Below are 16618 nucleotides of genomic sequence, written 5' to 3'. Positions count from 1 at the left end.
TGGGCAAACAGTTGGAAATACACAGGCCATCCGTCACTGTCGGGAGCCAGCCGGGGGGAGTCGGGCTCCGAGGGAGCTCTGGGAAGGTCCAGCTTGAGGTGGGGGCATCTGGAATCGTGGAATGGTTTAGGTCGGAAAAGAGCTCGAGGATCGTCGAGTCCAACTGTTTGCCCAGTGCTGCCGAGGCCACCACTGACCCGTGTCCCCAAGTGCCACATCCACAGGGATTTTAAATGCCTCCAGGGATGGGGATCCACCACTGCCCTGGGCAGCCTGTTCCTGGGGAGAAATTTTCCTTAATATCCCATCTAAACCTGCCCTGGCACAGCTGGAGGCCGTTCCCTCTCCTCCTGTCCCTTGTTCCCTGGGAGCAGAGCCCGACCCTCCCCCGGCTCCCCTCTCCTGTCAGGGACTTGCAGAGCCAGAAGGTCCCCCCTGAGCCTCCTTTTCTCCAGGCTGAGCCCCCCCAGCTCCCTCAGCTGCTCCTGCTGCTCCAGCCCCTTCCCAGCTCCGTTCCCTTCCCTGCACACGCTCCAGCCCCTCCATGTTCTTCTTGTGAGGAGCCCAGAACTGCCCCCAGAATTCAAGGTGGGGTCTCACCAGTGTCAGCACCGGGACAGGCACTGCCCTGGTCCTGCTGCCACACAGGGCTGCTACAATCCAGGTGCCCTTTGCCTTCTTGGCCACTTGGGCTCATGTTCAGCCACAGTTGACCAGCACCTCCACGGAATTGGAGTGTCTCTGTCAGTTTGAAGCCATTCCCTGTGTGCTGTCCCTCCACCCCTTGTCCCCAGGCCCTCTCCAGCTCTCCTGGAGCCCCTTCAGGCCCTGCCAGGGGATCTCAGCTCTCCCTGGAGCCTTCTCTTCTCCAGGGGAACCCCCCTCCAGCTCTCCCAGCCTGGCTCCAGAGCAGAGGGGCTCCAGCCCTGGCAGCAGCTCCGGGGCCTCCTCTGAGCTCCCGAGCCTCTGCCGCTTCCCTGTTTATAACAACTCCCAACATTTTAATTCCACCTTCTCCCAACCGCTTTCTACCCCTCACCTTTTCATTTCCCTGCTCCTTTCACCCTGTCCCCCCGGCCCTTTATTCCCGTTCCCCACGAAGGGCTACCTGGCCCCTCAGGCGCTCCGGCCGTGCGCTTTTCCACGGCGATAAACTCGTTCTGCTTTGTTCGGGATTTGCCCGAGGCACGTTCGGCCTCCCCGGGCCACCAGCGAGAGGCCTTTGGTGCGTTGTGGGGGTTCCCATTTAGCCTCTACAACCGTCGCAACTTCTCCCAGCGGCCGACAAACCCCACACGGGAGGGCCTTGGCCCCGCCGCTCCCGCCTGAAAGGAGCCCGTGAAATCATCCTGGAAGTTGTCTCTTGGAGGTGCCAACCGTTGGAAAAACCTCCTGCCAACCATGTTCAGCTCGGCTTTGGAGTTGACACAATGGCCCCGGCGCACAAAGCCGAGCGGGACCGCGGGCTGGAAAAGGCCTCTTAGGTCCCGGCTAATCCGTCCCCCCCGCCAGCCCGCGGGATTGTTCCCGACGGCTTGTTTTTCTTTGCCCTGACCTACATAGTCAAAGAGAATCTTGTTGCACATTTTTGTTTTGTATCTCGAGGTCTCGGAGGAGCTAAATCCCCTTCTTGGCGGGGCAGGGCGCGTTGTTAAACAGCGCCGGAGCCTCCAGGAAAACCATGGAGACGCGGGGACAATGGGCCCTCTATGGTTCCGGCTTCTCCCGGCTTCTCCCGGCTTCGGTGGTGGGCGCCGGGACGCGCCGAGGCGGGAGATGAAGACGTCCACGCGCTTGGCAGCCCGTCCCCAAATAGAGTGGTCACAGCTGCTCTCCAAGACGGAATGTTTGGGGAGGGGGGGAGTTGCAGAAGGTCTTAATTAACCTGGTTTAGATGGTGGAGGTGAAGGCTGCATCCCATGGATCCTCGGCAGTGTCCGTGTGGGTGGGGAAGCCACGGAGGGATGAGGGAAAGACATGGGAGTCTGTCCCTAAATGGAGTGGTCACAGCTGCTCTCCAAGGTGGAATGTTTGGGAAGGGAGGGGAATGAAGCTCTTAATTAACCTGTTTTAGACGGTGGAGGTGAAGGATACATCCCATGGATCCTCGGCAGTGTCCGTGTGGATGGGTGGGAAAGCTGGTGCTCTGAGAGGTGAGGGAAAGATGTGGGAGTCTGTTCCCAGATAGAGTGGTCACAGCTGCTCTCCAAGGTGGAATGTTTGGGGAGGGGGGGAGATGCAGAAGCTCTTAATTAACCTGGTTTAGATGGTGGAGATGAAGGATACATCTCATGGATCCTCGGCCGTGTCTGTGTGGATGGGTGGGAAAGCCGATGCTCTGAGGGGTGAGGGAAAGACGTGGGAGCTCCTGTCTGGGTTTTAAGGAAAATAAGGAAATGGGATGGTGTGGGAATTTAGGAAAGCTGGTCTGTAGTTTGCTCTTCCCTCACCTGACTCCTCTGGGAGCGCTGGGGCACTTGTGGAGGTGACCAGGTGGGAATTTTGGAGGTCTGGAGCAGGGACTGTCACAGTTGGCATGTGGGACTCCTGGGGCTGGTCCTGTACCGGGCTGGTTGGTGAAGATGAAGGCTGCAACCCATGGATTCCCCAACTGTGTCCATGTGGGTGGGAAAGCCGGTGCTCTGAGGGATGAGGGAAAGATGTGGGAGTCTGTTCCTGCTCTCCAGGATGGAATGTCTGGGGAGGAGGGGGGGAATGAAGCTCTTAATTAACCTGTTTTAGATGGTGGAGGTGAAGGCTGCATCCCACATATCCTCAGCTGTGTCCCTGTGGGTGGGAAAGCCACTGAGGGGTGAGGGAAAGACATGGGAGCTCCTGGTTGGGTTTTAAGGAAAAAAAAGGATGGGAACAGAGCATTTAGGAAGCCTGGTCTGTAGTTTGCTCGTCCCTCACCTGACTCCTCTGGGGCACTTGTGGAGGTGAGCAGGTGGGAATTTTGGAGGTCTGGAGCAGGGACTGTCACAGTTGGCACATGGGACTCTTGGGGCTGGTCCTGTGCAGGGCTGATTGGACTCCGTGATCCTTGTGGGTCCCTTCCAACTCAGCATCTCCTGGGATTCTGTAATTAACCCTCTTTTCCTCCCCCCCGCTGTTGGACCCGGTGGTTTCTCCTCACAAAGGGCTGGAAAGCACCTGGGACTCCCAGGCTCTGGGAGATGCATCCACCCAAAATAACCCCCTGAGCGGATCCCACACCTCCCCAGGGAGTTCTGCTCCTTGGAGGCACTCCCAAAGCACTTGGAAGGTGTTGAGATGGAACAAGTGTGGTGGGAGATCCCGGGGGATTGGGTCAAACTGCACCAGGGGTTATTTGGGGACTGAAGAAATCTGTGGTGGCTTTGACCCCAAAAGTGTCCTCCTGCCAGGGCTGGGAGAGTCAGGGCTCTGGGGTCCTTCCCCACCCACCTTCTCGGGATGTCTCAAACCTCAAATCCACTAATTCACCCCCAAAACAGAGATAACACAGCGGGAGTGCACTATAAATTAACATAGTCATGCATAAATCAGCATTAAATATTCATAAATTAATAACACTTGATAATTAAACATTAGCAGAACCATAATAAACAAATTAATAAAGCCTTCAAGCCATTTTTGGTGGTGAACTCCACCTGTCCAGGACCTTTGCCAGTTTCCAGCTAAACCACCTGCTCCCTTTTCCAGCTTTTTTAAAATCTTTTATCCGTTGTTTTTGGTTTTTTTCCCTTTCCAGCTCTTGGATCTGTTCATCCAGTGGGATTGGTCGACGTATTTGGCTGACTACGGGCAGCCCACGTGCAAGTACCTCCGTGTGAACCCCACGACTGCCCTGGTCCTGCTGGAAAAGTGAGTGTGGCCCCGGAATCCCGGGATAGTTTTCACCCCAGTCTTGCTTTGGCAGCTCATTCCATCCTGGTGGTGCTGGGATGGAGCAGCTTGGAGAGAGCAGGAGGCTCCCTGGGATCCAGGGAGCAAGGATTTCCCCCCCGGGTGGACAGTGGGAGCTCAAATAGGACATTCCTGGTTTATCCCTCTGACCTGAATCCCGGTTTTTTATCAAAATTCAAGGACTCGACTGAGGGTCTGTGTTTTTATTTCACTCCTAAGCAGAGTTTTCCTTGTCTTACAGCAAAATTCCACTGTAAAGGTGGGATCTCAAGCCCCAAAATGATTTAAAATTTGCTGGTCTGCAGGCACAAGATATTCAATATACAATATATATCAATATTGTATTGTATTAATTATTATATAATATATATTTTTTATATATGTGTGTATATATATAAAAAATAGACATATATATGTATATATAAAAAAAATAGACAAGATATTCTTCCAATATCTAATCTAAACCCATCCCAAATTTTGCAGTGTTTAAGAGGCATTTGGACAATGCCCTTGACAGCAGGATTCAGCTTTTGGTCAGCCCTGAAGTGGTTGGGCAGTTGGACCAGATGATCCTTGGAGGTCCCTTCCAACTGAAAATATTCTATTATTCTATTCTATTATTATTATATTCTATTATTATTATATTCTATTATTTCTATTTCTGTTATTTCTACTCCCATCTCCCTTCTGTCGGATCCACGGAGAGGATCAAGTGCCAAAAGCCCTGTGGGACAGGGACAGTGCCTTTAGGTGACCTCCAAGCTGTCTTTGGGAGGATCCACTCCCCTCCTGCCCCCTCAGACCTGCTGATGGGACAGAGAAGAGACCAGCCAAAAATGATAATTAATAATTATCCAAGCAGCTCGTTCCATGCTAAGTCTTGCATGGAGGAACAGGCAGGATAAAACCATCATGGAATCATGGAATGGTTGGCTTGGGAGGGACTTCAAAGCCCATCCAGTGCCATCCCCTGCCACGGGCAGGGACACCTTCCACTAGCCCAGGTGGCTCCAACCTGGCCTTGGACACTTCCAGGGATGCAGTTGGGTTTGAGTAGGTTGAGGCCACACTTCTAGAACATCCAAGGCCATGTTGGAGCCACCTGGGCTAGTGGAAGGTGTCCCTGCCTGTGGCAGGGGGTGGGACTGGATGTCCTTAAAGGTCCCTCCCAACCCAAATTATCCTATGAGTGACCTTGGCATGTTCCTGAGCTTTGGAGCTGCATCATCTGAGGTCCACATAACCTCCCCCTCCTCTCCAGCCGAGGAAAAGAACTCATTCCACAGCATCTCGTGGCATCCACATGTTGCCAAATGATCCATGGGGATTAAACTCCGTGAGTTTTCTGCGTTTGAAGCACTTTTATACCACGGAGATGGTTGTTCTGTGGGCACTTCATGTGTTGTGGGATGTGTTATTTAGGGACGTGGCCTTGGCAGTGTGGGGTTAATGGTTGGATTGGGTGATCTTAGAGGGCTTTTCCAACCTAAATAATTCTGTATTTCTGTGATTTCCCAAGCTGACATCCTGGGCCATCCCACCCTTGAGGGAAGGGAAGCACCAAAGATTCGTGATGCCAAAGCCTGAGGGGTTTTCAGGGCTATTGGTAAAATGCTAAAATAAAGAGCCATCAAAAATCTGAGCCCTTGGACACGAAGCAGCTGGAAGAGCCAGGGAATTGGAGGCAGGCAGTGAGCTGGGATCCATGGCAGTGGCTGGGAAGGCAGTGGGACAGCAGGAGAAGCAGCTCCATGCTCGGTGATGGTTTTAGGAAGCCACCAAACCCCAGCTTGACTTGCTTGATCTCCTCCAAAGGGATCTCATTTCATAGTCATGGAATTGTGGAATGGTTTGGATTGGAAAGGACCTTAAAGGTCATCCAGTTCCCCACCCACACCTTCACTAGCCCAGGCTGCTCCAGCCTGGCCTTGGACACTTCCAGGGACCCAGGGGCAGCCACAGCTTCTCTGGGCAACCTGTGCCAGGGCCTCCCCACCCTCACAGGGGAGAATTCCTTCCCAGTATCCCATCTAACCCTGCCCTCCTTCAGCTTCAGGCCATTCCCCCTTGTCCCATCACTCCTTGCCATTATGGAAAGGAATCTGAAGGACAATCTTCACGTATCCAATTGAATTTCTGGAGGAACCCCCGGTGAAATCACCGGGTTGGCACTTGCATGTCCCTCACCCTTGTGCCATTCCAGCTCTGCCCTCTCCCCACTCGGACTTCAGGCCCTTTTGGGGGGGTCTCTGTCCATCACCCACCAGCTCCAGCTCTCCTGAGTGTCCTCCCTGAGCTCAGTGCTCCCCAGCCCTCGAGGCAGGGGGGAAATTCCGATCCTCTGGCTCGTTCTGTGACCCGTTTCCATCATTATCTCTTTTCCCAACGACACATCTCTCCCAGGATACCCCGAGTGTAAGGACTCTGCCTGCCTGGGCTTTCACCCTCACCTTGCAGTGCCTTGATTGTTTGGTTTAAATGGAGCACTAAACGATGGAAATGCAAACTGCCTTTGAAAACGGGGCCCTCCGGGAACTTTGGCGTCTCAAATGCACTAATTAGAGCTAAAAGAGGAGCTTTTACTCCCTTCCCTTTTTTTTCCTTATAGATTAATTTAAACAAAGCTTGGCTCTGTTGAAGGGGGTGTTTGTTGACAGGGGTGGGGACGGAGCTGAGCTCTCTCTTTCCCTTCCTTTCACTTCTCATCCCGGCGCTGACGTTACAGACCCGGGCTCGGTCGTCCCAGGGCTCCTCTCAGAGAAATGGAACTGTGAATCTGCACAGCACAACCCAAATCCTGCAGGATTCGGTGTCCTGGGGGGAATTTAATGCATCAGTAATACTTCATGGCTCAGTGCTTCTACCTCCACGTGGTGTCTGGAGGAACCAGCAGCTCCCATCCCTGCCAGGCTTTAACTGGCCCACCTGTGGGTTTGTTGTGGGATCAGTGCTCCAACTGCAATTCCTTTCCATCCTGATCCCGTGGTTTTATCCATCCAGCTCTCCTCTAATCACTCAAACACACACAAAGGTTTTCTTGCATAGAGCGTGTGTGGCTTCAAAAATACTTCCTGGACCTGAACAGGTCCCACGGGGTCAGAGATGGCTCTGAGGATGCTCAGGATCCCCTTAGGGCAGAGGATGTCCTGCTCTAAATTCCCTGTGTGCCACCTGCAGCAGGCAGGGATGGAGAGTGGTGGATACAACACTGGGAGGAAGTTTCTGAAGGTACAAGTTGACTTTCAGCACCTCTGGTGTCCCCACATAACCTGAGAGAGCTCTCAGCTCTCTTGGTGAAGCTCTTTGAGGCCTCTGGAGCTGTTCAGAGCTGTGAAGGTGTCCCATGGGAGGATGGTTGTCTCCAAAATTCATGATCCTGGGACAGGGCAGAGGAAGTCCTGCTCTAAATTCCCTGTGTTTCACCTGGGAATACCTGCAGCAGGCAGGGATGGAGAGTGGTGGACACAACGTTGGGAGCAGGTTTCTGAAGGTACAAGTTGACTTTCAGCACCTCTGATGTCCCCACATAACCTGGGAGAGCTCTCAGCGTTCCTGGTGAAGTTCTTTGAGGCCTCTGGAGCTGTTCAGAGCTGTGGAAGTGGCCAAAATTCATGATCCTGGGACAGGTCTAACCCGGGCAACTCCAAACTCCTCTTCCCACAGGCACAGTTGCTCCCTGGTTCTTGCAGGGGAGCAGCTGGAAGCCATCTCTGGCAAAAAAAAACTCAGGGAAAATAAAAAAACAATCCTTATTTTGCTGAATTCAAGTGCTCCAGGCTATCCAGTCACTGTAGGGAAAGCAGCTCCCTTGTAATCCCGTGTCTTTGGGCATTTACTACTCCAGTAAATTAGCCTTTGGGATAAAGTTGTTATCCTTGTTTCCACTTCCAAGCTGGATGTTTTTGGGAACATTTCAGATTCCCTTTGGCTCTTTTCAGGAAGACTGAAGCATGAAAACCCTTGGATGTTTTTTGTGCAATGAGTTGAATGATTTCAGGAGCTTTGGGTTGTGCTCAGTTAACCCCAAACCCCCCGGGTTGATCAAAGTGCCAACTTCCCAGGGAATATCAGTGCTGTGTCCCCGTCACTTTAATCCTTCTTTTTGGTCTCCAAAGCCAAAAAAAACAGGATTATGGGATGCATCCAAAGCCCCTCAGCCTCTGCCAGATCTGATTTACCCAGAAAATCAGGTACAAATCGGGGTGTTGTGGAAGAGCCGAGCCCCAACCAGTCGGGTGGTGGGAGGTTGGTACCTTCAGGAGCTGCTCAAGGGTTGATCCTGGTGGGGAGGTTTCCCTTCCCAGACCAGTGTGTTGCTTCAAAAAAGCTGGATTCCTTCCTTAAATATCGATTATTTCATGTTATAATTAATATAAATTATATATATTTATATAACATATGTATTGTATATGTTGGGCAACCTTGGCTAGTGGAAGGTGTCCCTGCCCGTGGCAGGGGGTTGGAACCGGGTGGTTTTAAGGTCCCTTCCAACCCAAACCATTCCATGATTCCATATAGTATTTTAAGTTCACAACTCCAGACCTTTCCAACCCCCACAAAAGCCTCGTGCAACGCACCATTTCGAGTTGAACCCCTTCATTCCGTGGATTTGATGCTAATTTTTTAATTTCCTCCCGAAATTACGTCGCTGTCGTGCGCCACTTCAGAAGGGGCCTGTTTGGAGGGAGAGGCTTTAGGGCTTCATGGATTTTGTCACAGTGGTGACACTGATTGGGATTTGTGAGGCTTAGAGCAGAAATACCAAATGTGCAAAAGGCAGAATGATGCCCCAAAATGCGACAGAACCCTCAAATCCGGGCGCCTCCTCCCCGAACACCCGAAATTCCCACGTGATTCCCTCCTGGGGCTCGGGGGGTGACGACCCCTTGTGCCATAACCTCTTTCTGCTCTGCGCAGGATGAGAGACACGAGCAGGAAAAACAACGTTTTTGCCCAGTTTCGGAAAAACGAGCGGGACAAGCAGAAGCTCATCGACACCGTGGCCAAGCAGCTCCGCGGCCTCATCAACAGCCACCACTCCTGAGGGAGCTGGGCACCTCCTTCCCAAACCCCCCCCCCGGACTTGGGATCCTTGTTGAAAGAGAATATATGTATTTTTTTATTCACCTGTAATATTCCTGGAACCTTCCCCCTCCTCCACCCCTCTTCCCCCTTTCCCAAAACGCTCCCGGTGAAACAATCCCTGGGAAAAGAGGCTCGGAGGGGGCGTCGGGAGGCTCCTGGGATAAACTCCTATTTTCAGGGGTTTGGAAAGCCACTGGGAAATCCTAAAGCCTGAGAGGGAAGCTCACACCCGGGCTGTTTTCTTGTTGGATCGACCAGATTGAAGGGATCATCCTGCCTTCCTTTTGTTATCCACAAAAAACGGAGGGAGGAGCCGCGGTTTGGGTTCTTCTCGTGGGCTCCGATCAAAAGGAAGAGGGTCATCTGTTAGTGTGTCTTGCCAGCTTGTGGTTTGGATTTAGGCAGGAGAAAAGGCGAAGTGATTTCCCAGTTTTTCTCCTCGTTTTCCCCTCTAAGAGCTGATTTCCACCTTAGGAGAGGGAGATCCCTGGGGATCCCTGGAGCTGCGACTTTTTCCCGTGTGTCCGTGTCCCTGAGCTCTGCCACCGGGACCTGCTGGGGCCTGTGGGCCTGTCACTGGGTGGAGAAGGGCTTTAGAGCTGCCTCATTAATTAGATTTGGAAAGGGAGAGCCAAAGGATAACCCGGCAGGGTGTCCCATGGAGCTGGATTGGTGCTGGAATGCTGCTGGAATTCGGGCAGCAGGAATGGAGGTGTGGCAGAAAACTGAGCTCTCCTGATGTCCAGGGCACTGCATTCAGGGGTTTTCCCTCTCTTTTCCATGCTGGTGTCCCATCTTCCCTCTCCTCTTGATGCTTCCATGGGGTAAAGCTCCTCTGCTTCCCTTGGTTTGCTCCTTGGAGCAGCCCTGGATGGGACATGGAGTGGGAAACCTGTGGAATCCCCAGCATGGAGTCAGCAATGCTCAGCACCCCCCCGGCTCCAAAGTGCCTGTGGACAAAATTCCCCTCAGCTCTGAAGGTTCCCAAAGATGCTCTGCTGGAATCAGGCAGCTTTTGAGGAGCAGGGCAACATTCCCACCAGGATTTTAGCTCCGGGGTTGAGGTTACTGAGGGGGATTTTCACCCTTATCACCTCGTTACCCTTTTGACTCCCGACTCCTGCGGGTGAAAACTTATCCAGCCACATTCCCCACCTCCCAGACCCTCATGGTAAAGGGAATTAAAATCTTCCTGGTGGATGTTACAGCCCATTTCCCACCCTCTGGATGCATGAAGGGGATGAGGCTTTATCCCCTCTCCTTGTTCCTCAGCGAGACTTTTGGGGGGTTTGTTTTGGTTTTGGGAAGGATTCGTGTTGCTTAACCCTGGAATTGAACGGGAATATGGTCAGGAATGACCTCCTGGGGCTGTTGTCCTGCCCCAGCCGCCTCCATCCATGAGGACCAAGGGATTATTTTCATTAATAAGAGGGAAAGCCCATCCTGGCATTGTGGTTCCTTGGTTTTGGAGGGGGGTCAGAGGTGAATTCCTTTTTAATGCCTCTTGGAAGGACGTGGAAGGAGGGTGAAGGAAAAAGGAGCAGGTGAAGGAAAGTTGGTGTCACGTGGCCAGAAATGGATCATCTTTGTAGACAAACCCCCAGATGACCCAGCAGAGGCTTCCAGGGGGACCGGAGGAACTCAGTCAGGCTGTGGGATAAAGGGAGAAGGACCGGGATCCTCAAATATACGGAAGGGATTTTGGTGGACGAAGCATCTGCTGCCACCCTGAAATTCCATTTTTGCCTCCTGTATTCCCTGTTCCTACAAGAAAACCTCAACACAGCTGGGCCTTGAGGCAACACCTTTTTTCCAATCCCCATCCCACATCCAGGCTGTCCTTCCCATCTCCACCTGGAGCTTCAATTCCCAGAGGGGCGACGCGGCCGTGCCGTGCCCGGGGTGGGCTCCTTCACTCTTTTAAGCTCTTCTTGGAGAAGTTGGGATTGGGATCCCACAAACCAGCTCTTGGCAGTCCAGACTTGTCACTGGGAAAGTCACATTCGGCCAAGGGAGGGATTCTGGGTGTTCCTGATTTCGGGAGGTCAAGAGCCTGAACCGCGAGTCGCAGCCCCGGGATGAAAAATGACATTTTTGGTGCTCTGGTCCTAATTAACTTTTTGTTCCAAGAGATGCGGCTCCATCCCCTTCCAAATAAAATTAATCTTCGGAACAGATTGCCTAAAGAGCCCTGGAAGACATCCCAAATCCCCTCTAAGTTCCCTGCTAATGACAGGGATCCTCCTCTGGGGATGGAGCTGCTCAGGAGGGAAAGGGAATTTATAAGGAGGGTGGGAAGAGGGAGCAGAACCCTCAAGTGAAGATTTGCAGCCCCCCCCAAATAAATAATGCTGCTATAACCCCTCCCTCCCCAGGCACTTAAAGGGTTTGAGTTTTTAAGTAGTGGCTGTAGAAAAAAAATCGGGTTGTTCCCCCAGTTTTTCCAGCAAATATTCGCAAAAATATTCCAGGAAAAAACCAACCAACCAAACAAACAGCACCAGTGGGGAAAAAAAATACATTAACAAAAAAAACCCCACCCAATTTTGGCTTCCTGGGAAGCATCTGCACTTCTTATCCTCTTTATCATCTTGTCAGGCAGCCCAAGGGTTGGGAATAATTCTGTGTACGGTGGGAATTTGCAGCCCAAAGTGTATCCGTAGGTGAGGGGAGTGTTCTCCTTGAGCCATCAGCGAGTGTGAGAGAGAGGAGGAGGCTTTTCCTGGGATTTTGTTTTTTTTTTTTTGGTTTATTCCAAGGGCTGGAGTTCAGGTCAGACGCCCTCAGCGATTTTTGCACTTTGTTTTGGATCCAACCTCAGCTCCCGGCTCGGATGGGGCCGGGGAAGTTTGGCTGGTGCTTCGTTCCAGGGGCTGCTTTGGCCTCGTTTCCTTCAAAATCAGCTGCTTTTGTGCTGCTGGGAAGGTGGAATTGTGGGGCAGGAGGTGTGTGTGTGGGGGGGAGTCTGTGCTGGCCCCAAACTGGGAGATGCTGGGAGGCAACGTGGGATGAGGAGGCTGAGATGGAGCCAGGGCTGCTCCGGTGGCCTCTTGTGCTGGAGCTGCTTCTGGGGGAAAACCACCCCTTCCGAGCAGTGTCCAAACCCCAGGGAGAAACATCTCCACCCTTTGGATGTTTCCTACCCCTGGCTGGCTTTTCCCTTTAGTTCTGGGTTGAGTTTGGTGCTTTTTTGGGGACCGTGGAGCGGTTTGGAGCATGGGAACACCCTCCCACGCCCCCGTTGGGTGTGTGTCCCACCCCTGGGTGCCACGGGGCTGGTGGGATCTCTGTGTCCCATTCCCTACAGCTCCCCACTCCGTGCTTGTCCCACTGCTGGGGAGCTCGGAGGGAGCACAACTCCCAAATAAATCTCATCCCAAATGCCTTCAAGATGCTCCCAGCCCAGCTGTCCACTGGGAAAGTTGTGAGTTTTGTGGGAACCGACCCAAATTCCCTGGGATCTGGGTGGGATTCACCCCAGAAGTGCCGGATGGAGAGGGGCAAGCTCAGCCTGGGACTTGGGGACCGGGTGATTTGCTTCATCCCAGATTTGCTGCTCCGGTCTCCAACCCCTGGATTGAGGAATCTTTACATCCATCCCCCCCTGCAGCTCCCCCAGTTTTCGGGGGGGGACCCAGCACCCCAAAAATTCCACGGGCAGCTCAGGCTTCTGGAATGCTGTGTGTGCCAAGCTCTTTCTGCCTTGGCTCATCCCTCTGATCCAGTTTTGACAGGAAAACACTCCATCCCGATCCCTGCCCCCATCCCGATCCCTGCCCCCATCCCAATCCCTCCCTGTCCACCGGCTGCTTGGGTTGCCTTTTCTCACATTTTTATTTTTGGGGGGGGGGAAAGGCCGTGATTTTGTAAACTGACGTGGTGAAAAAACAGCTTTTTTTGCACAAGTCGTTGCACAATAAGGGGAAAGTTTAGTAAATTAGGTTTAACTTTAAAGAGAACACATTTTTGGTTTTGTTCTTGGTTTGTTTTTTTTTTCCTTAAAACTCACTAGCAGAGCTACTGATTAAAAAAAAAAAAGAGAAGGCAAAGAGCTGGACTGATTAAGGAATGGACTGCATGGTTTCCAGGTGGAATTGCTTTAGAATTTAGCATGTTGAATTCCAACTGTACATTTATCCTGTTGTAACTTCTATTAAACAATACAGCAATTAACTGTTTAATTAATCAAGTGCCTGTGCATCGCTGGGAAGGCTGGAAAAAAAAACCCCTAAATCCTAGAAAATTATAAAGTTCAAGGTCTCTTTCGGACAAGCAGCAAAGATTTGCTGTTGGAACACACGGATTTAGGGAGGATCCCGTGGGAGGCAATCCCTGGATGGGCACTGGCTCCCACAGCCCGTGTGGCATTGAGACACTGAGCTAAAGCCACGTTTGGCCTAATTTGGTGGTTATTTTAATTGGTTTCTAGCAAAAATTCTTAATTATGAGGGTGGGGAGGCCCTGGCCCAGGTTGGGCAGAGAAGCTGTGGCTGCCCCTGGATCCCTGGAAGTGTCCAAGGCCAGGTTGGATGGGGCTTGGAGCAATCTGGGATGGTGGAAGGTGTCCCGGCCCATGGCAGGGGGTTGGAACGAGATGATTTTCAAAGTTCCTTCCAATCCAACCCATTCTGGGATTTTAGGATGATCCACAAACATGATTAAGGCCAAGCCTTTGTTCTCATTGATTCCGTGGAGGTTTGCAGGTGGGGAAGGTAATTCCAAGTAGGAATTAACTCCTGGAGGGCAGAGCAGAGCAGTGGGCAGCCCATCCCGGAATCCTGGAATGGTTTGGGTTGGAAGGGACCTTAAAGCCCATCCAGTTCCACCCCCTGCCATGGGCAGGGACACCTCCCACCGGAAGGTTCATGGAGGCAGAGCATGAACATTCCCTGGGCACGCGGAGTCGGGAATTCAAAGGATATCAAATCAACAAGAGGCACTAATTAGGGAGTGGCTGATTGGGAGATCTCGTGTGATCCCGGAGGGATCTCCATAGGGCCTGGAGGTGCTGAGCACACCGGGATGGGGGAACTTGGGGTCCTCCTGGGAAGGGTGGTGGGGAGGTTCCATGGAAGGCTCGGGCGGATGACGAGGTTCAATGTGTAGGAGTGAAGGATTTAGGGAAGATTCACGCTCTGGGAGACTCCCTCCTGCAAAGCAAAGAATCCTGGATGGTTTATGTTGCAGGAATTCCTCTAAACCCTTTGTTTTAAGTGTTTTTTCCCTTTTGGAAAAAACACTTTTGGGATCTGTCAGATCCTGGGGCAGGGAGTCCCAGGTGTTAATTTTCGGAAGGAAAGGCTCTGCCTGGTGGTGTTTGTCATTCAACCTCTGCCGGGGGCAGAAGAGGGTGAAAGGAGGATGGGAACCTCCCAGAGTTCATCAGAATGTTCTTGGCTGCTTCTGTTGGCAATCGTGGACAAAAGGAAAAGTGCCACCTGACCCAGCTGCAGGTCCAGGTGGGATCCCAAGAGTGCAGGAAGCCCCCCAGGGGACCCGGTACCTGGATCAAGGACCTTCACATCAGCCCCTGTTGCCTTGGCCTGGTGGATTTTGGGAGCTGAGCCGTGCTCAGAGCAGCCTGGATGTTCCAGCTCGGGGCCATTTACCCGAGGCAGGAGAGATGGAGATGTCCTACAGCTCCTGGGAGGATGAGATGGGATCCAGCACCGTGGGACTGCCCTGGGAGTTGGTGGCCAGAGCCCTCGGACCCTGCCGGCCTCTGGAGTGGGGAGGAGCAGCCACAGGTAGGTTTGGGGGCCTGGATGTGGGAGTGGGTCACACCAAGGACCGAGGGCTCTGCCAGCACCTAAATCCGTGCTCAGAGTGGGGCCAAACCCCCCCAGCTCTGGGGCTGCCCAGAGTCACTTGTGTGGCTCTGGGCCACCAACCCCTTCAGCCCAGGTGTCCTCAGGACACCTCAAACCACCCCCCAGCCCGTGCAGGGGCTGCCAGAGCCCAGTTTTCATGGAATCATGGAATATCCTGAGCTGGAAAGGACCCACAGGGACCATCCAGTCCAACCCTGGCCTTGCCCAGGATACCCCAACAATTCCCCTCTGTCCCTCAGAGCGTTATCCAAACCCTCCTGGAGCTCTGGCAGCCTTGGGGCTGTGCCCACTGTCCTGGGGAGCCTGGGTAGTGCCCAACCAGCCTCTGGGGGAAGAACCTTTCCCTAAAATCCACCCTGAGCCTGCCCTGGCACAGCTCCAGCCGTTCCCTGGGTGCTGTCCCTGGGGATGGTGCCGGGCGTGGCCCCGTCCATCCAAGGAACAATCCCTGTTACAAACCCTCCCCAGGAACATCCTCAGGCACCTCTGGAGAAGACCAAGTTGGGATGGTGCATCCATGGGGGCAAGACATGGTCCTACACCCCCACTGAGCCCCTGAGCTGACCCCATGTCTCTGGGTAAGTGCAGGGAGCATTCCCTGAGCCCTGGGGTCGCTCCTTTGGGTTGTCCGGGCTCTTCTCCTCTCTAAAGAGTTCCTCATTTTGACTGTGCTGTTTCTGCCCTGGGATTTCCCATCTCCAGCGTCTCAGGAATTGCCTGGCTCTTCCCACAGGTGGGATGGAGGCCAAGTGTGAGTCCAGCTGAGTTCTCCCCTCCAGAGATGCCCTGTGGGGTCTGCAGGAACCACGAGGAAGAAGATCCAGCACAACGTGCTCAGACCCTGTAGATGCTCCTGCCCCCTCCAGTGGGACAGGAGCTCTGGAGGTCTCCAGGTCAGTCCCCTCCTCGAAGCTGGAGATCACCAAACAAGGTTTTCTTTCCTGCTGCATGTTTTCCAAAGCTGAATCCCAAACCCACAAGCAGGGAGGGGTTTTTTTTCCTCCTCATTTTCTTCGAGTCAGGTGAGACAAACCCTTTTCAACAGATACTCCTGAACATTTATTTCCTCCTGTCTCTGTCCCTTCTTGCCTTCACCTCGATTCACCTCTTAACCTCCTTCCTGGATGAGATTGGCTGAGGTTGCAGGGGAGTGGAGTTGTCAGGTGAGCCTGTCTCCAGCCCCTGGGATTTCTCTTCCATAAGGGAGCCAGGGAATGGAGCTGCCATGGGACACAGGAAGGATTTGGGGTTGGAAGACACCTGCATCAGGCTGGGGACTTGCTCTCTCCTCGTGTCCCATGTACAGGACTGTCATCCAAAGCTGAAAGAGGGTAGATTTGGGTTGGATGTTGGGAAGAAATTCTTCCCTGTGAGGGTCGTGGGACACTGGAATGGATTTCCCAGAGAAGCTGTGGCTGCCCCATCCCTGGGAGTGTCCAAGGACACATTGGACAGGGCTTGGAGCAACCTGGGCTAGTGGAAGGTGTCCCTGCCCATGGCAGGGAGGGTGGAATTGGGTGGCTTTTAACATCCCTTCCAACCCAAACCTGTGATTTCTTCTGCCACGAGTCAAAAAAATCCTTCAGAGCTCCTTCCCACCCCTGGGAGCCGGGAAGGAGTGGGAAGGTGGACACTGGACCAGAAGGACCACCAAAGTTTTACAGGAGTGAAGAGTTTAAAGCAGAGGTGGAGGGAGGAAGCAGATAAGACACAGCTGTCACCACTTGCCCGCGGAGCAGGTGAGGGAGGTTGGGAGAGCAGATAAATGTGGGAGAGGAGGAGATGGTGGAGGGATAACACGACCTGAGATAAGG

The 16618-nt window shown here is 52.9% G+C and overlaps 1 protein-coding gene across 1 annotated transcript in view; it reads left to right on the top strand.

Moving 5' to 3' along the window:
- EXOC6B (exocyst complex component 6B) overlaps nucleotides 1-13154 on the top strand; it is a 345342-nt gene extending 332188 nt beyond the window's left edge. The window contains exons 23-24 of the mRNA XM_017836875.1: nucleotides 3734-3846; nucleotides 8806-13154. Coding sequence (XP_017692364.1) covers nucleotides 3734-3846; nucleotides 8806-8932 — 240 coding nt within the window. The 3' untranslated portion in view covers nucleotides 8933-13154. The remainder of the gene's footprint in view (nucleotides 1-3733; nucleotides 3847-8805) is intronic.
- The last annotated feature ends 3464 nt before the right edge of the window (nucleotides 13155-16618 follow it).

The sequence above is a fragment of the Lepidothrix coronata genome, unplaced genomic scaffold (genome assembly GCF_001604755.1).
Source record: "Lepidothrix coronata isolate B3197 unplaced genomic scaffold, Lepidothrix_coronata-1.0 Scaffold287, whole genome shotgun sequence".
Classification (NCBI taxonomy): domain Eukaryota; kingdom Metazoa; phylum Chordata; class Aves; order Passeriformes; family Pipridae; genus Lepidothrix; species Lepidothrix coronata.
The sequence above is the reverse complement of the archived record's forward strand: the minus strand, read 5'-3'. Positions and strand labels throughout refer to the sequence as shown.